Source organism: Bos javanicus, chromosome 7 (genome assembly GCF_032452875.1).
Source record: "Bos javanicus breed banteng chromosome 7, ARS-OSU_banteng_1.0, whole genome shotgun sequence".
Classification (NCBI taxonomy): domain Eukaryota; kingdom Metazoa; phylum Chordata; class Mammalia; order Artiodactyla; family Bovidae; genus Bos; species Bos javanicus.
This window is the reverse complement of record NC_083874.1, coordinates 11,511,257-11,530,618: the sequence shown is the minus strand read 5'-3', so window position 1 is coordinate 11,530,618 and position 19,362 is coordinate 11,511,257. Positions and strand designations below refer to the sequence as shown.

The window sequence follows — 19,362 nt, the reverse complement described above, 5'->3', positions numbered from 1 at the left end:
TCCCTGGTCAAGGAACTAACATCCGACATGCTGTAGCTAAAAGTCTGCATGCCGCAGCTAAAGATCCTGCATGCCACAACTAAGACCCAGCACAGCCAAATTAAAAAAAAAAATTGTTTAAGAATATTTAAAAAAAGAGAGAGAACAGGAAATGCCTTCTTGTTGGTACCATTAATCATTCCTGGCCTCTTCCTTGCAGCCATACACCAAAATGCACCGAGTTATTCCTTCAAAGGCTTTTAGAAAGCCAGAAATGCTGGGAGTGTCTCTATTTCTCTGGTTCTTTGCTCTCTTCCTAAATTTCAAGAACAATCGGTTCCAAGAGATTGTCAAACCCTTCCTATGGCACACCAGGCTGACTAAAATAGCAAGCAGCAGAGCCAAGAATAGAACCCAAGAATCCAGTTTTCCTAAACCCATAAAAGGCCCAGCCCTCCTTTAAAAGTCCTTTGAACTTGGTGCAATAAAAGCAGCACCTGAATCAAGCATGTTATTCTTCTTGTGGAGGTAATTCACAGATGGCATTGAGCTCATCAAGGTCCAGACCTCCTTCTTATACTCTCTTGCAGATTAAAGAGCCACAATGCATGATGCGCCCTCGTGGCTTCAAGGTGCCCTTCCACCACTGAGAAGGGAGGCTCCCTGTCTCATTTAATCCAGTCCTACCTTCTTCCTTTTTAGAGACACAGTTCAGTTAAAGAGCTCTCTTTACCCTGAAAAGCCCCTTGCATCGCTACACTCCTCTTGCCACACACAAAACATTTCTATGCCTCAGTGGTAAAAGAATCCAGCTGCCAATACAGGAGATGCAGGAGACACAGGTTCGATCCCTGGATCAGGAAGATCCCCTGGGGAAGAAAATGACAACCCATTCTAGTATTCTTGCCCGAGAAATCTCATGGACAGAGGAGCATGGCAGGCTACGGTTCATGGGGTCGCAAAGAATTGGACACAACTGAGCATGCACACATAGTTGATTTGCAATGCTGTGTTAATTTGCTGCTGTCAGCAAAGTGATTCAATTACACACATATATACATCCTGTTTTAGATTCATTTCCATTATGGTTTATCCCACAATGTTGAATACAGTTCCCTGTGCTAGACAGTATGACCTTGCTGTTTATCCATCAGATGTTCTTTTTCAAGATTTTTGTTTTCCCCAAAGACTTTAGCCTCAGGGACTTACCTGAAAGCTCAGTGGTTAAGAACTTACCTGCCAGTGCAGGGGACTTGGGTTTGAACCATGGTCAGGGAACTAGGATCCCACATGCCACGGAGCAGCTCAGCCTACACACCACATTGAGCCCACATGGTCCAGAGCCATGTGCTGCAACTAGAGAGCCCATGCGCTGCAGCTACTGAGCCTGTGCACCTCAAAGAAAGATCCCAAAGGGTGCAACAGAGATCCCGGTGCCACAACTAAGACCCGACACAGCCAAATAAATAAATAATTTTAAAAAGTATGTCATCTCTGAATAAGAACAGTTGTTCGTTCTTAAAAAAAAAAAAAAAAGACTTTAGCTGCAGAATAAAGCAGGTGCAGCAGCTAACCAGTGGAGGTATGGCACTGAACTTTCTAGCTCTAGAGGTCCTCTCTTGCCCCCTCCTCTGGAGTTCATGGCGAGAGCATGAAGGCTCCCTGGGTGCCCCGTGTGCTCAGAGCCTGGCCACTGGAGGAGTGACTCATGCCGGAGCTGGTCCTGTCCTTTCTGCCTTCCACCAGGAAGAGGATTTTCTAGAATCCGATGAGACACTTGAATGTTGTCCTGATCACACCAGGATCTTACAGAGGCGAATGTATAGGCATTGAGGTTTCTGTTTTGTCTAAAGTTGATTTGAAAACATGTCCAGCTGCATTTTCTGGAGTTCTTGATTCGACCTTTCATTTTCTCTCTGGACTCAGACCTCAACCACCAAATCATGAGCTCTGATACTGGAGTGGGTTAATGGGTTAAGTAAAGCTGGAAAATGGGTTAAGTAACCAGGAAGGACAACTTCACATTGAGAGATCCCTCATTCATTCTTTTCAAATCCCGTTACCTTGTTTTCCATAATCAGAGAGCTTGCACCATTGGCCAGCTTCAGTGCTCACCTGCAAAAGATGATTAACTTGGTTTTTCTGGTTTGCACTTTATTTTTACTGTTCTGTAGTTATTTCATATTTTGCAGTTCTACCTATAAAGTGAATTGTTTAAGGCTCCCCAGTCTTGGGGTTGGTCCTCACAGAAAATGAAGTGAATCTGAAGTTTGTAAATTCCGTGTGTAAATTTCATGTCTTAGGCACTTACACAGTTACAGTACTTTTGCTTGCAAGAAAGAGAAACTTGTTCAAATTAGCTTAGACAAAGAGGAGAGTTTGTTACAGGGATAAAATACAGGGATATATCAAGGCACTTAAGAACTGAAAGGTCTCCAAAGATAAGGAAAGTTTCTCTGTCTCTTTCTATCTCCTGCTGTTTTTCAAATTTTATATTTTTTATTTTTGGCTGTGGCAGGTCTTCATTGATGTGCACAGGCTTTCTCTAGTGGTGGTGCCCAGTGTATCACGGCAGTGGCTTCTCTTGTTGTAAAGCATGGGTTCTAGGGCACACGGGCTTCAGTAGTTGGGGCGCGTGGGCAGGGACTTAGTTGTTCCAAGGCACATGGAATCTTCCTGGACCAGGGATTGAACCCGTGTCCCCTGCAATGGCAGTGGATTCCGAACCACTGGACTACTACGGAAGTCCTCCCCGCCCCCCGCCCCTTTCTCTCTCTTTCTCACCACATGATTGCTTATCTCTGCTCCTCTCTCCTCATGGCTAAAGATGGCTTCCCACTAAGTCCTAAAGTTCTATGTCCTCACATCTAGCCACCAGCAGATTTCTGAGCCTCGCTGGATCCCAAGTCTAAATTCCCGGGAGCAAATCCCATTGGCCCCGCTTGAGTTAAATCCATACCCCTGATCCAATCAGCTGTGGCGAAGGATGGGCCATAAATGTTAGAAATGCTGCAGCGCCCTCTGGAGGTTGGATGTTCTCACACAGGGAGAGGTGGGGGCCGCGCAGGCACCCCAACTAAGCAACTAAGCCCCTGTGCCACAACTGCTGAGCCCAGGCACCTACAGCCTGTGGTCCCCAACAGGATAAGCCACTGCAATGAGACACCCGTGCACTGCAACAAAGAGTGGCCCCTGCTCACTGCAACTAGAGAAAGCCCATGCGTAGCAACAAAGACCCAATGCGGCCAAAAAGAAAGAAATTTTTTAAAATAAATACATAAAATGTCTAATCTATTGGGCCTGCTTTCTGAGCTGGGCTGGGCTGGGCTGAGCTGAGCTGTGACTGGGGGTGAAGACAGGTAGGCTCCAACCACAGACTCTTAGAAGTGGGAAGGGGCTGGAGGACTGGCATGTGGAAGACAGGTCAGTCCTCTGCGACCCTCGAAGGCAGGAATAGAGCCACATAGTCGGTGCCAATAGCAGGAAAGTTTGATGTAAAGAACTTCCTGGTGCTTAGAGGTCTCCTTCTCATTCTGCTCCAGTCCCCCAAAGCCACACCAAGAGGAATGCCCTCCTCAGCCCACTGATTTCTTTCTTCCTATTCAAACTGTTTTACAATTACATTTGTAGACATCTATTGCGTTTGTTCCCATGGGCAGGCTGAGCTGTCCCACTTTACAGATGAGTAAACAGAGATGAGGTGACTTGGTCAGGGTCCCCCTCCAGAGATTCAGGTCCCTCCCTGTCACCCTGCCCAGCCTGGCTAACTGTCTTCATCTCCCTGAATGGGTTCCCTAGCCCCACAGGAACTGGCCTGCCCTTGGCATCTTTAGAGACAGTCTCTTGATATCTCAGGCTGATGTTTGCTTCTATCACCTGCGCTGTGTGGAAGTAATGAGTGAGGATCTACATGTCCCTTGAAAGCCAATGGTTCCCACACTCCTCTTTCCCAAGAGTACTCACAAGGGGGTATTTTGTGACTTTTTAGTCTTCTTTCAGGTGCAAGACAAGGATTTAAACAAAATCCAGAGGTAATAATAAGCAAGATTACTGAGGTTGAGAGAGGCTCCATCTTGTTCCTCAGGATCTGGGAGCCTCCCTCTGCCCTGCCTACCCTCACAACTCGATTTTGTTTTGTTGTTGGTTTGGGGTGGCATGGTTTGGCCGCACCATGCAATATGCATGATCTTAGTTCCTTGACCAAGGATCAAACCTGGACCTCCAGCAATAGAAGTGCAGAGTCTTAACCACGGGACTGCCAGGGAAGTCCTTGCCTTGCTCCTCTTTATCTGGCTCAGGTGTTAGCCCTCACAGGGGTCTCGCTGATCCTCACTCATGCCCACTCCCAAACACCTTACCCTTGTTAAAGGTTCCTACTGGTTCCCACAGCCCTTATGCTTAATGCATACAAACCAAGGCAGTATAACTGAGGTTAAGGGAACAAAGTTTAGCTCAACAGATGGAGGTCACATCTTCCACTCCTCACTAGCTGTGCAACCTTGGGGTAGTTACTTGACCTCTCTGGGCCTGTCTCCTCATTCATAAAATGAAAATGGCAGAGTATCCATCTCCTGGAATCAGCATTCCCAGGTGATATATGTGACAAGTGAGCACTGGTGAATGATGTCTGGTGAGTAGTGAGCACTCCCTTTACAGCACTATGATTATAGGAGATCTGACTTATGAGGGCTTTAGAACAGGGCCTGGCACCAAATAACAGTGTAATAATAGCAATCATAGTAGTAGTGTGCTTAGTTGCTCAGTCATGTCCAACTCTTTGGACTGTAGCCTGCCAGGCTCCTCTGTCTATGCCATTCTCCAGGCAAGAATACTGGAGTGGGTAGCCATTCCCTTCTCCAGGGGATCTTCCAGACCCAAGGATCAAACCTGGGTCTTCTGAATCGCAGGTGGATTCTTTACTGTCTGAGCCACCATTACAGGAGATTTGACTTATGAGAGCTTTAGAACAGAGCCTGGCACCAAATAACACAGTCATAGTAGCAATTGTAGTAGTAGCGTCATTTTTCACAGTGTCCTTGATAAATTGTCAGTTGGCATGTTTGCATCAGTGAGAAATAGGTGTGTCCTTTGCTTTCAAATTCCCATGGCCTGACAAACAGCACCTAATAAACAGCTATTGAATGAACAAATGAACAGATTCTGTTAGGCTCTACAAGGCACAAAAGTACATTCAAAAGTCATTGTCCCATACAGAAGGCAAAATTAAGCTGGTCCGAAGGCTCTGAGACAAGGGCCAGATAAGTACATTTTCAGGTTCCATGGGCCACAGGAGTTCTGTGGCAACCATTCAACTCTGCCGTTGTCATGCGAAAGCAGCTACAGACAACAGGTAAATGAATAGGCATAGCTGTACTCCAATAAAGTTTTATATATGGACACTAAAATTTGAACTTCATGAGGTCATAAGGTGTTATCCTTTTGATTTCTCTCCACCCCCCCGCCCCCCGCCATCAACTACTTAAAAAAATGGAAAAACAATTCTTATCTCGCTAGGCATTAAAAAATAAGGGGCTGTGGAGAAGGAAATGGCAACCCACTCCAGTATTCTTGCCTGGAAAAGTCCATGGACAGAGGAGCCTAGCGGGTTGCAGTCCATGGGGTTACATGACTGAGCACTCGGGCATGAGGGTGGAGGTAGATGGGTTGGTAGCAATAAACTGGTAAAACTTAAAAAAAAAAAAAAAAAAAAAATATATATATATATATATATATATATATATATATATATATATATATATATATATATATATAAAATGGGCTAGTTCGATTCGGCCCGGGATATGACAACCCACTCCAGTACTCTTGCCTGGAAAATCCCATGGACGGAGGACCCTGGTAGGCTACAGTCCATGGGATCGCAAAGAGTCGGACACGACTGAGCGACTTCACTTTATGAAGAGGCCCACCTTCGCCCCACCGATTAGGCGAGCTGGATCTGGCTCTGGGGAGCGCGCGATCAGAAAGGCGGGATTTGGAATGGGTCAGGCAAATGGGCAGGGCGAGGGTGGGGCATCGTGTCGTGCGTGCAGTTGGGAAGGGCAGGCCCGATTGGTCTACTCCTGCGGCGGAGAGACAGAGGCGTATTCGACATCCAGCCCATCAGCGCGGCGCTGCCGCCTCGCTCCGCCTCGCGCAGGCGTCTCAGTCATGCGGAGAGTGCGCCACGCCCCCTTGCGCGCCTGGAAGGGACTTCCGGGAAGGGCTCGCCGTGACGTCAGGAGGGCAGGTAAGTGCGGGAGGGCAGAGGGGCGGGCAGGCCCGGTTTGGCAAGGGGTCTGTCCACTTCCTCACCAGGCATGTGAGCCGCCCGAAGGGGGCCAAAGTGCCGGGTCCGCGGAGCTCTGCGGACGTGGGCCTGGTGCTCAAAGCCGCTCGCGACCCAGCCTTAACCCCCGACCCCAAACCCCGGACCCCGGCCCATATCCGATACCTCTTCAGGTTTTCCTTAGGGACAGTAAGCCCCTACCTCGCTGCGTCGTCGTGAAGATTTTGTAAAATGACGCTTGTAAAATGGTTGTGAGAAATAATCAAAACGATCATCGTTTAACTTGACATCAGGCGCTGTTCTAGATCCTTATTTAACTCAACGAGTCTTGATAGCAGCCTTATCAGGTTGATACTTTTATAAACCCCATTTTACAAGTAAGAAAACTGAGGCCCAGAGAAAGAAGGAATTTGCTTATACTGCTAGAAAGCAGCAGAGTCGGGATCCAAGCCCCAGCATTAGCCCTGAGCCAATGGGATTTATCATTATTCTTGGCACCAAAAACCAGAGATTTCTATACATCCCCCCCTATGGTCCAACCTGTGCCACTCACTGGGGTGATAAAACCACTGAAAGACCCCAATTCTTGTAAATGGAGTGCTTACTCTGTGCAGGCATTACCCAGCATGTTATTTCATTTACAGCAACCACAGAAAGTCTTCTTGCTGTCATCCACTCTTTACAGATGAGGAACTGTACGCTCAGGGAGGCTCAGACATTGGCCAAGTTTCCCCAGCTAGTGAGGAATGGAGCTGGAGTTCCAGCCCAGGGAACTGTGTGTCCCTAAAACTTGGGTCTTGAGAGTCCCTTAGACTGCAAGGAGATCAACCAGTCCATCCTAAAGGAAATCAGTCCTGAATATTCATTGGAAGGACTGATGCTGAAGCTGAAACCAGTACTTTGGCCACCTGATGCGAAGAACTGACTCACTGGAAAAGACCCTGATGCTGGGAAAGATTGAAGGCGGGAGTTGAAGGGGACGACAGTGCATGAGATGGTTGGATGGCATCACCAACTTGATGGGCATGAGTTTGACTCAGCTCTGGGAGTTGGTGATGGACAGGGAAGCCAGGCATGCGGCAGTCCAGAGGGTCGCAAAGAGTCGGACACGACTGAGTGACTGAACTGAACTGAAAGCTTGGGTGGGCACTTGCTGTTTTGTTAGTATTTTTAGTTTGGAGGTGACTTTAGGAGACTCTGGTCCAGGGGTATGCATTACAGATGGAGGATCTGAGGTGTAGAGGGGCTCAGGATGGGATGGTGGAAGACTCTCTATCTGGGGCTTTTCACCCTGGCTCTGCCTTCTCGGCGGCTTCTGAGCTCGGGCAGGTTATTTAAGCTCCCACGTGCTCGTTTGTCAGCTGGAAATAGTAATAACATCAGTGGAGCGTGTGACACACAGTAACTATCAGCACACAGCTAAGTTGGCGGAATATTCGAGACTTTCTGACTCCAGCACCGGGAGCCAGCAAACTCCACTCACTGGCCAAAATCAGACCACCGCCTGATTTCGTATAGCCCACTGGCACAAAGTGGTTTTAGCTTCTTACATGGTTGGGGAAAAAAACAAAAGAAGAATAATATTTTGTGACAGGTGACAGTCCTGCGAAATTGAAATTTCAGCATCCATAAATAAAGTTTTGCTAGGATGCAGCTATACCCATACGTTAACATGCTATCGGCTACTTTCTGGCTGAGGTGGCTCAGTTGATGAGTCTTTGGGACAGAAATGATTGCCCTCAATGGAGGAAATTTGCCAGTCCCCATTCTGGACTACACTTTAGTCCCTCATAATGTCTATTCTCTCTCTCTTTTTTTTAATTTCTTTTAGTTTTTTTTAACTTAAATACAGTTGATTATAATGTGTTAATTTCTCCTGTACAACAATGTGATTCAGTTATACGTTATATATATATACACATTCTTCTTTAAATATTCTTTCCCGTTGCGGTTTATCATAGAATACTGAATAGAGTTCCCTGTGCTATACAGTGGGACCTTGTTGTCCATCCAATCTATAATAGTTTGCTTCTGCTAACGCATTCCCATAGCATTTCTCTTTAGCATCAAGTTGAACTTCCTTCTGTTTGACTGGAAAGTCTCGCCTCTGAACAAGCAGGGGGAGGGAAGTCTCCCCATCCCACGTTAAAGGAGCCCGGCATTTAACACCTGTGTCATTGACACTGGTTCTTCAGTTCAGTTTAGTCACTCAGTCATGTCCGACTCTTTGCGACCCCACGAATTGCAGCACGCCAGGCCTCCCTGTCCATCACCATCTCCCGGAGTTCACTCAGACTCACGTCCATCGAGTCGGTGATGCCATCCATCCTCTGTCGTCCCCTTCTCCTCCTGCCCCCACTCCCTCCCAGCATCGGGGTCTTTTCCAAGGTTCTTATGGAACCTCAATCAATTATCAGAGGTTCACACAGTCAGCATTTATCAGGAGCTGTCCTGGGTGCCAGAGACGTAGCACAGTGTGACCTGGCAGAGGAGACAGACTGTAAACGAGCAAACAGACACAGGGTGACACGATAGAAAGTCCAGGGAGGAAGTGACTTGAGATCATGTCGTCAGGTGAGGCCTCTCACTGCGGTGATGTCTGAGCTGAGATCCGTGACAAAGGACGGACTGCTGGTAGAAGAGCACCTGAGGCAGTGGGCCTGCACCCACTGAGCCTCCTAAGGCAGGAAGCCAGTGTGACTGGAACAGAGAGAGAGGGCTTGGGGAGGCAAGCAGGGGCCCCGCAGGCCATGGAAAGGGACTCGAGTTGATTCTCAAAGCCATGGGAATCCCTGGAGGGTTGGGTTTGTTTGTTTGTTTTTTATTGTGCTGGGTCTTTGTTGCTGCATGAGGTTTTCTCTGGTTACGGTGAGTGGGGGCTACTTTAGTTGCAGTACGCCAGCTTCTTATTGCGGTGGCTTCTCTTGTTGCAGAGTACAAGTTCTAGGGCACTCAGGCTTCAGTAGTTGCGGCCCGTGGGCTCAATAGTTGCCGCTCCTGGGCTCCAGAGAGCAGGCTCAATAGTTGTGGCACAGGGGCCTAATTGCTCTGTGGCCCATGGGATCTTCCCAGACCAGGGATCGAACCCAAGTCTCCTGTATTGGCAGGTGAATTCTTTACCCCTGAGCCACCAGGGAAGGGTTTTAAGCCCCCTGGAGGCTTTTAAGCAGGAGAGCTGTAGTTTAGATTTATATTTGAAGAGATCCTTCTGGCCCTTATGAGGAGAACAGACTGTGAGAGTCAAGGCCAGAGCCAGGAGCTTAGCGAGATGACGGTACTCCTCCAGGTGAGCGATGATGGGGGCCATGGTGGGGTGAGAAGTGTCAGCTGGGAAACAGATGTTGGATGGAGAGTGGACAGGACACTCCCTTTCCAAACAGCCAAACCACTCCTCGGATGCCTCCTACACCTAGGGGGAGGACTACCACACACAGCCCCCGCATCTTCACAGGGAATCTGGACTGCTGAGCTGTCCAGAAGGGCAGCACTGGGCAGTGCGTCCACAAAGCAGTGTCTCATTGTCTTTTCAGATTGGCCACGTGGAGGGCGAGGACCTGTAGGCAGCTACCAAGATGGTAAGTAGACGGGCTGTGCTCACTGGGTTTCTCTTGTGGTCTTTGATACGGGGAAGGGGCCCCCTAAGTAGCCTCCTCTCCCTGCTAAAAGTCTCCTTCCCCATCCCTACCCCTGACCCAAAGCTCTAAGGTATTTTTAAACTCTGCATCATGGTCTTCTCAGTGGAGTGGTTTTCAAACTTTGTGCATGCGTGCATGCTAAGTCACTTCAATCATGTCTGACTCTGCGTGACCCTCTGGACTGTAGCCTGCCAGGTCTGTCCATGGGGATTCTCCAGGCAAGAATACTGGAGTAGGTTGTCATGCCCTCCTCCAGGGCATCTTCCCACCGCAGGGATCGAACCCACCACATCTCTTATGTCTCCTGCATTGGCAGGCAGGTTCTTTACCACCAGAGCCCACCTGGGAAGCCCAGACTTTTGTGCGTGCTAAAATCACCCCAGGAGCTTTTGCTTTTTTTTCCTTTTTTTTAAAAATGAGGTGAAATTCACATAACATAACATGAACATTTTAAAGCTGTGATTCAGCAGCATTTAGTATATTCACAATATTTTGCAACAACCACCTCTCTCTAGTTCCAAAACATTTCCATCACCTGCAGAAGGAAACATTATACCCAATGGCAGTCACTCTCATCCCATCCACCCACACTCCCAGTCCCTGGCAACCCTAATTCGGCTTCCTGTCTCTGTGGATTTGTCTCTTCAGGACCTTCCATGTCAATGGAATTGTGTACTATGTGTTCTTTTGTATCCAGTTTCTTTCACTTAGCAGGATGTTTTCAAGGTTTATCTGTTAAAACATTGTAGCAGGTATTAGAGCTTCCTTCCTTTTTATGGCTCAGTAATATCCCATCACATGGTTGGACTACAGTTTGTTTATCCATTCATCCATTAATGGACACCTGGGTTGCTTCCACCATTTGGTTATTGCAAACAAACATGTATGCACAAGGATGTGTAGAAACATGTTTTCCAGGTTGCTTTTGAAAAGCCCTGTGTCCTGTGACTTCCCTGGTCAGGGAACAAGATCCTAAGTGCTGCCTCTTAAGACCCAGTACAGCAAATAAATAAATAAATTTTTTTTTTTTCAAATGGGCTTCCCTGATGACTCAGTGGTAAAGAATTCTCCTGCCAATGCAGGAGAGGCAAGTTCAATCCCTGGGTCGGGAAGATCCCCTGGAGAAGAAAATGACAACCCACTCTAGTATTTTCCCTTGGAGAATCCCATGAACAGAGGAGCCTGGTGGGCTACAGCCCGTGGGGCCGCAAAGAGTCGGACATGACTTAGCGACTAAACAACAACCACCACCACACCAAAAAACAAAGAGAAAGGAAAAGCCCCGTCTCCGGGCGCCAGAGCAGGTGCTATGTCAGGTATCCGTGGTTTAGAAACTCCTCGGGACTTCCCTGGTGGTCCCGTGGCTAAGATATTCCGCTTCCAATGCAGGAGGCCCAGGTTCGATCCCTGGTCAGGGAACTAGATTCCCCCCTGCTGCAAATAAGACCTGGCACAGCCAAATAAATATTAAAAAATATATAAATGTATGGTTATAACGTGCAGCCAGGTTTGAGACCCACTGCTTTGGTAGATCATTCAGTCAATTCAGCGGGTGGCTGCTAGCAGTTAAAAGAGAGACTGTCACAGCTGGATGAACATTCTTTCCTGAAACCCGTGCTTTGACTGTATTATGTGTGTTTGTGGTGTTAAATATGTCTTATTTTAAGTCACAGTCCCAAAATAACCGTGAAAGCCATTGTTCTAGGAGAGAGTGACCCTCGTGGAATTTTCCACAGCAATGGCGGTGGAGCATGTTTTGTTTTGTTTTGTTCTTTTGGCGGAGCCGTGGAGCTTACGGGATTTTAGTTCCCTGACCAGGGATTGAACCTGGGCCGCGGCAGTGAAAGCGCCAAGTCCTAAACACTGGACTGCCAGGGAAGTCCTGACAGTGGGGTTTTTTCTCGCTAAGTCTCCAGTTCTCAGCCACACATCTTCCAGGAAGTCCCTGTCTCCCAGCTACACAGGTAGGTCTCCTGCAGGACCCACCCTAAGTCATGTCTCTCTTCTGCTTTCCAGGGTGAAAGGAAAGGCGTAAACAAGTACTACCCTCCGGATTTCAACCCTGAGAAGGTAAGGGGCAACCTTCCTTCTCCGTGTCCATGATAGAAAGCAACCCCTGGGCAGGGGCCCACACACATCGTCCCCTCCTGGAGTCAGACATCGTGGCCTCCTGGAGTCAGAACCACGGCTGCAGAAGCCCAGGCAGCCTGAGAAGTCTCCCTGCCTTAGGCTCATCACCTGGGTCTCAGGGCAGCCTTCCCTCCTGGGTGGTCAGTATGGTCCTCAGCGGACCCAGTATTGGGTGTGGCATGTTTCCAGAGGAGCCAGGATGAGATCCCTTCGCCCTTCTGGCTCCAGCTCCTCAGGCCTCCTCGTTGTTCCCTCTGCCGGGAACCTCTGCCTTATTTTGACCCACAAGGCTGCTTTCCTTCCTTTAGGTCTCTCCTCACAGAGGGCCTCCCTGACCACTGCCTCGTGTTCTGTCTCATGACTGAGTGCTTTATTTCTCTCATAGCTCTCACAACTCCCTGACACATAGTTTATTTCTCTGCATGTTGTCCATCTCTCCACCTGGAATGTCTGCTGCTCAAGGCCAGGGACACGCATCTGTCTCGTTCAGGCTGTGTCCCCATGCTGGGTGCTTAGTATGGGCCTTTGAATGAATCAGAGCATCCTGGCTGCTGGTCCCTGCTGACTCGGCTTTTCTATGCCACAGTCTCCCTGTACGTAGGTCCAAAGGGGAAGCAAAATGACCTGGGCTCCTAGAAACATGGAGGGATTAAAATGAGACGAGGCACATAAAGTGCCTGGCAGCCGTTTGCCGATCTTGTCGCCTATCCCAGTCCTCCCCACGACACCCGAGGTGTGTTATGATCCTTGTTGCCAGTTGATTTGGAAAACCAGGCTCAGAAAGGCAAAAAGATGAGGTCACTGCCCAGGGTTGCACAGCTTATTTAGCTCTGCCTGCTTCACCAAAGCCTCTGTGCCTCCTGTTTGCTGTTAACGCTCCCAGCAGAGCATAAGAATGAGGCCTCTCTCAGCCTGTGGGAGAGGGCCTGAGCTCCCCCTACTCAGCAGTGCTAATCCGCTCCCTCTTCCTTACCACACAGCATGGCTCGCTCAACAGATACCACAACAGCCACCCCCTTCGGGAGCGGGCTCGGAAGCTGTCCCAGGGCATCCTCATCATCAGGTAAGGCCCTGATTGTCACCACGCCCTTTGCAGCGTAACTGCAGCCAGAGTCTCAGGCATGGAGACCCAGGGAGAACCCATGCGGACAAGGACAAATGAGCTGTTCTCTGTTTGTGTAGGTTTGAGATGCCCTATAACATCTGGTGTGACGGCTGCAAGAACCACATCGGCATGGGTGAGCTGCCTGCTCCCCACCCCGCCCCCAACTATTCAGCCCCACCGCCAGCGAGCCCCGTAACTTGCTAAGCGCTGTGAGAGAGCATCTCACTGATGCCCCAGTCAAGAGTCAAGGAGAAGATAGACCCCCCCTCTTCACTGCCCCCAATAATTGGTGGGCTGTGGCCACTTGATGGCAGAGCAGTTAGGAGGCTCTGGGTTCAGATCCCGTCCCTGCCACTCCCTAAGCTGGGTAACCCTTAGCAGGCAACAGAGCTTCCATGCACCTCGGTTTACCCATCTCTGAATTCACATGATATGAGTGCCCGCCTGCATGGCATACAAAGTGCTTAGTGCAGAGAAAGAAAGAAAGAAGCGTGGGCTTTTATTATTTTTCTAGAGAATATCCAGGTTTGGGGGGGGTTTCTTTTTCACTAATTAGATGATATATTCTGGGTTCTGATCTTGCTTACTAAGTGAAAAATGCTTAAACTACAAAAACAGAACTTGGGGTGGTGGATAGTGTGGCCCTGGGAGGCTGGGGGCTGCTCTGGTTCATGGCCTCGAGGGTCAAGCTGAGCCCTGCTCTTGGTGCCCTGAGAGCCTCTTGGCCTTTGGAGCAGGTGTCCCTGGCTGGGTCTGATCAGGGGGATGCGTTAGAGGGGTCAGTCAGCCTCAGCAGTGGGGTGACCTGGCCCCTCCTTCTTGCTCTCCTTCCTCCCTCTGAAAGCCACCAGCTCCTGTTTATAGAGCAGGCTCTCCCCTGGGCTGGGTGCTATGGAATGGGCTGGGGATGTCTGCACTGCAGAGAAGGAAACGCAAGCCAGGAAGGCCGAGTCACCCACCGCAGGCCTCAGACCCCTGTCTCTGCATCCATCTGTGCCTGTGGGCACAGTCGGGTTCGAATCCTAAAGGCAACAGTAGGGCAGGGGTGGCGGCAGGTCAAGCCTACAAGCCCTCACGTGCGCCACGTGTTGTCCACTAAGCACTTTATTCATTTATTTATTTTTGGCCACACTGTGTGGCTTGAGGGGTCTTAGTTCCCCCACCAGGGATTTGAATCCGCACCCCCTGCAGTGGAATCGAGGAGTCCCAACCACTGGACTGCCAGGGAAGTCCCCAAAACCAGCCCTTTTGGCATGATCACTGGCACCCAGCCCTGTGTTAAGTGCTCCATGTGTGTTAACTAGCTTCTGCAGCTTGCACAGCAGCCCTGTGTGGTGGCCGTCAAAGTCATCTCTGTCCAATCCGGGCAGCTGGACTAAGGTCTTGCAGCTGGTAGGGCAGAGCCAGGATTTGAACCCAGGCCCTCTGGCCGCAACCCACCACCCTCTGTGGCTTGAGCACCCATCCCGAAGCCCCGACGGCTGTTTTCCGCTTGAATCTCTGGAGGTGTCTCCCCTGCAGGCCCGTGGAATGCCACCACTCCTGTCTGCCCCCTACCACCCCAGGAAACGACGCTGAGGGTGCGCCCTAGCCTCGTTCTTTTCCTCTCCTCCCAGGTGTTCGTTACAATGCAGAGAAGAAGAAGGTTGGCAATTACTACACAACCCCGATCTACAGGTAGAGGCAATCTGGTGGGCAGAGGGGTGAGGGGCTACACAGAACTCGGAGTGGGAGGGAGGCTTGTACCGTCTGCCTGAGGGTCACCCCCTGCTGGTCTCTCCTGGAAACCAGCATGGTGTGTCAGTCCGGGTGCATCCTGCCTAGACCCCTCCATGGCTCCCTCCTTCCTCGGACTAAAAATCTCAGGTCTCCCCATGGCCCACAGAGACCCCTCCCTGCCTTCACTTCCTCCCACCCTCCCCATCACTCACTCTCCTCCAACCACACAGCCTCCTCGCTGCCCCTCATAAAAACTCTCTCTGGTGCCCTCTGCCTGGAACGTCTTCCCCAGACATCTGCAAGGCCCCTTTTCCTCCTTGGATTTCTGCTCCAAAGTCGCCTTTCAGAGAGGCCTTTTCTAAAGCAGTGCTCTCCTCCCAGCGCTGTGGTGGTTTGAGCATTCCCTGCCCACTCAGCTGCCACTGGAACATCAGCCCCGCTGAGAGCAAGTTGGCTTCCTTCACCGCTGTGTCCCCAGCAGCTGGCACCAAGCCTGCCCCAGAGCAGCCTGGCTTTGGAGGGTTTGTTGAATGAATGAGTGAACAGATGAACAAACGAATGAATGCAGGGATGAATACATAAACTCCAGACAGATGGTCAGTACCAGGGTGATGGGCCCCTGCGTGTCACCCATGGCTGTGTCTCAGACACGGAGAGCAGCATGCAGCAGGTTCTCTGCAAATGCTAGTTGATGATGTAACGCACACAGATGGAGGGAAGCAGGCAGGGGTCGCAAGGTGTCCCAGGGTGGCCACAGTGTCCAGATTCCCGCCTGCCACCCTCCACCCGCCCAGGTTCAGGATGAAATGCCACCTTTGTGTCAACTACATCGAGATGCAGACGGACCCCGCCAACTGTGACTACGTGATTGTGAGCGGCGCCCAGCGCAAGGAGGAGCGCTGGGACATGGAGGACAACGAACAGGTGCTGACCACAGGTGAGCGCTGTGGGTGGGTTTGGACCCCAACCCTGATCCTGAGCCGGGGCCCCGAAAGTCCAACCCCATTCTCACCCTTGCAGAGCATGAGAAGAAGCAGAAGCTGGAGATGGACGCCATGTTCCGCCTGGAGCATGGCGAGGCTGACCGGAGCACGCTCAAGAAGGCCCTCCCCACCCTGAGCCACATCCAGGAGGCCCAGAGCGCCTGGAAGGACGACTTCGCCCTCAACAGCATGCTTCGGAAAAGGTTCCGGGTGAGTGGGGCTCCCAGCCTAGGGTCGGGTCCACAGGCAGTGAGGCATCAGCAACAGTGGAGCAAAGAAAATGAAAGTTAGTCACTCAGTCATGTCTTACTCTTTGTGACCCCATGGACTGTAGCCCACCAGGCTCCTCTGTCCATGGAATTCTCCAGGCAAGAATACTAAGAGTGGGTAGCCAATTGCCTTCTCCAGGGGATCTGCCTGACCCAGGGATTGAACCTGGGTCTCCTGCACTGCAAGCAGATTCTTTACCGTCTGAGCCACCAAGGGGGTCCTAACAGTGGGGCAGGGAGAACGCAAAGTGGGCCGAGACCCAGGTCCAGCCTGCACCCCATCACTTCCTGACTATAGGCGGTCCTTTTACCCTCAGTTTCCCCATCCGCCACGCGGGGACCACCTCCCTACATCGCAGTGCCTGGGGGAGGCAGCTGGCCCAGCAGCTTTTTTTTTTTTTTTAATAATCTTTCTTTCTTTTTGTCTGTGCTGGGTCTTCATTGCTGTGCTGGCTTTTCTCTGGTTGCAGTGTGCAAGCTTCTCATTGCTGTGGCTTCTCCTGTTGCAGAGCACAGGCTCCAGGCACTCGGGCTTCAGTAGTTGCAGCACACTGGCTCAGTAGTGGTGGCACACTAGCTTAGTTGCTCTGTGGCTTGTGGGATCTCTTCCCAGACCAGGGATCAAACCCACGTCCCCTGCATTGGCAGGCTCTTAACCACTGGAGCATCACAGAAGCCCAAGGGTTTTCTTACTAATTATTTGTTACTAAAAGTGTGTCCCTCTGGCCAGGCCTATAGCCTGAGTTGTGTGTCCCCTGCCTTCTGGGCATCCCTGAGTGGCGTCTGAGGGCCCCCAAACATAAAATGCCAGGGAAACCCCATCAGTCCCTAACTTGCCCTGCCTGCATCCTCCCTTTCTCAGTAATAGAAGCATCTTTGTTCTTCCAGGCACTCAGCCTTGCTCCTCTTGTTATAACCACCATTATTTCCCCACCTCTGCATCCATCAGCAAATTCTGGCAGGCTCTGACAACATCCGCAGCCTCCATCGTCTCCTGCCTGGACTAGCACAATCTCTCCACGCTGGTCCCCAGTGGCTCCTAGCTTCGTGTCCCAGAGCCTGTTCCCCTCACAGCCATCAGAGGGCACCGGTGAGCACCTGAGCCGGATCACATCCCTACTATGCTCAGAGCCCTCCATGGTTCCCACTTCCTTTATGCAGAAACCAAAGTCCTCCCCATGGCCCACCAGGCCCAAACAATCTGCCCTTTACCCTTCTACCCCCATCTCCACCTTCCCCTTGCTCATTCTGCTCCAGCCACACTGGCCACCTCACTGGCAAGTGCAGTTCAGCCTCAGGGCCTTTGCACAGGCTGTTCCCTCCCCTTTGGAACACTTTTCCACCTAATATCCACATGACTCCCTCACTTAGACATCTTTTCTTGAACATGATCTTCTCAGGGAGACTGCCCCTGCCCCTCCGCTCCACCGCGTGCCATATGTAAAGTTGAACCCCCTGCCAACCCTCACCCCCTTCCCAGCATTCTTTTTCTCCTCATCATTTTGTCTCACTCACCCACTAGTACGTCAGCTTCCCCAGGGCAAGGGTTTTTTTCTGCTCATGGCTGTGTCCCTAGTGTCTAGAACAAGGCCTGACACCAGAAAGATATTCTGCAAATATTTGTGGAAACAATGAATGACTGGGAACTTCCTTGGCAGTCTAGTTGTTAGGACTCCATACTTCCACTGCAGGAGGCGAGGGTTTGACTCCTGGTCAGAGAGCTAAAGTCCTGCCTACTTTGAGTTGCAGCCATAAAAAGAAAAATGAGTGAAGGACCCAATGGCACGCACAGTAATAACAGTCATGTCTCCTGCTTGTTGAACAAGTTCTGTGTCCCAAGCACTGCATGAGGCCCTTTCCTCACATAAACTTAAAGAGGAGGAAATGGGAGGAGAACTAGAGGGGATGCCCATGCCAGCTCCCAGCTCAGAGGGCATGGAAGAGGCATGACTCTGGCACCCACCTTCTCTCCCCATGGCTGCCCTATAGAGCTCAGTGGTAAAGAATCTGCCTGCCAGTGCAGGATACACAGGAAACCAGAGTTCGATCCCTGGGCTGGGAAGCTCCCCTGGAGGAGGAAATGTCAACTCACTCCAGTATCCTTGCCTGCCTGGTGGGCTACAGTCAATAGGGTCGCAAAGACTAGGACACAACTGAGTGGCTGAGCGCTGTCCCTCTCCACCCACTTCCACCCCGACACAGGAAAAGAAAAAAGCCATGCAGGAGGAGGAGGAGAGGGACCAGGCACTGCAGGCCAAGGCCAGCCTGGCCATCCCACTGGTGCCGGAGACAGAGGATGACCGCAGACTGGCCGCCCTGCTGAAGTTCCACACCCTAGACTGTGCGTGGGGGCCAGTGAGCGTGGGGAGTCGGGTGGGGGGAGACGGGGGGTAGGCGCTCAGGCAGAGGGCGGCTCTGGACCTCCTTCTCCCCCCCAGCATACGAGGACAAGCAGAAGCTCAAGCGGACAGAGATCATCAGCCGCTCCTGGTTCCCCTCCACTCCGGGAGCCAGCGCCAGCAGCAGCAGCAGCAGCAAAACCAACAGTGTCCTGAAGAAACTGGCCCAGAACCGCAGAGCCACTCCCACCAGCTCCCCTGTCACCATGGGGCACCTGGGCATCGTGCGACGGCGGTCCCGGGAGGTCCCAGAGAGCCCCCAGCACGTGGCCGAAACCTTCAAGTCTGGGGAGCCACAGTTGCCAGAGGGGACCAACCAGAACAGGCCCGTGTCCCCCCAGGACTGCTCTCTGGAGACAGCCGAGACCCCCAAGAACAGCAGCCCACTGGGGCAGGAGGAAAGCTGTCAGGACAGGCCCCAGCCCCCGCCAGACACCTCCCCTGAGGCACCCAACCCCCAGGACACACCACAGCTCTGCAGCCTCGGCTCCTCCCTCGTGGCTGACTACTCCGGTTCCGAGAGTGAGTGATTCCATGGTCCAGATTCACTCCAGAGGCCAAGACTCACCCAGGAGGCCCCTCCCAGGCTGCAGCCCCGCTGGCCCACCAGCTCTTGGAGAGCTCAGTCCCCACCCTTGTGCACACCTCACTTTCTCACGGTGATGGAGTTGTTATTTATTTGTTCCTGGAGAGGGTGTCTGTGCCTTGTGCGACCCAAGACCTCCCAACATTAAAGCCCTGCTTCTTTGCCCCTGCCTCAGATTACTAAATGGGCCCAGGAGCTCTACCCCCACCCACCCAATGAAGGTTGCCCAGCATCTCATCACCCAGTGCAGATCCCCTGCTCACAGCCTTGG

General features: G+C 51.2%; 1 protein-coding gene across 1 annotated transcript; it reads left to right on the top strand.

Moving 5' to 3' along the window:
• Positions 1-6,138: 6,138 nt before the first annotated feature.
• YJU2B (YJU2 splicing factor homolog B) lies at positions 6,139-19,254 on the top strand. The gene is made up of 10 exons (XM_061421921.1): positions 6,139-6,226; positions 9,796-9,840; positions 11,917-11,970; positions 13,011-13,093; positions 13,213-13,268; positions 14,752-14,812; positions 15,649-15,791; positions 15,875-16,047; positions 18,309-18,447; positions 18,545-19,254. The coding sequence occupies exons 2-10, from the start codon at positions 9,838-9,840 to the stop codon at positions 19,033-19,035; spliced, it is 1,203 nt and encodes a 400-aa protein (XP_061277905.1). The 5' UTR covers positions 6,139-6,226; positions 9,796-9,837; the 3' UTR covers positions 19,036-19,254.
• Positions 19,255-19,362: the final 108 nt, after the last annotated feature.

What these genes read in the sequence shown, in the direction of transcription:
- YJU2B (XM_061421921.1), top strand. An exon ending in CAGGGCATCCTCATCATCAG is followed by an intron (nt 13,094 to 13,212) that starts GTAAGGCCCTGA and finishes CTGTTTGTGTAG; the next exon opens with GTTTGAGATGCCCTATAACA. An exon ending in TACACAACCCCGATCTACAG is followed by an intron (nt 14,813 to 15,648) that starts GTAGAGGCAATC and finishes CCACCCGCCCAG; the next exon opens with GTTCAGGATGAAATGCCACC.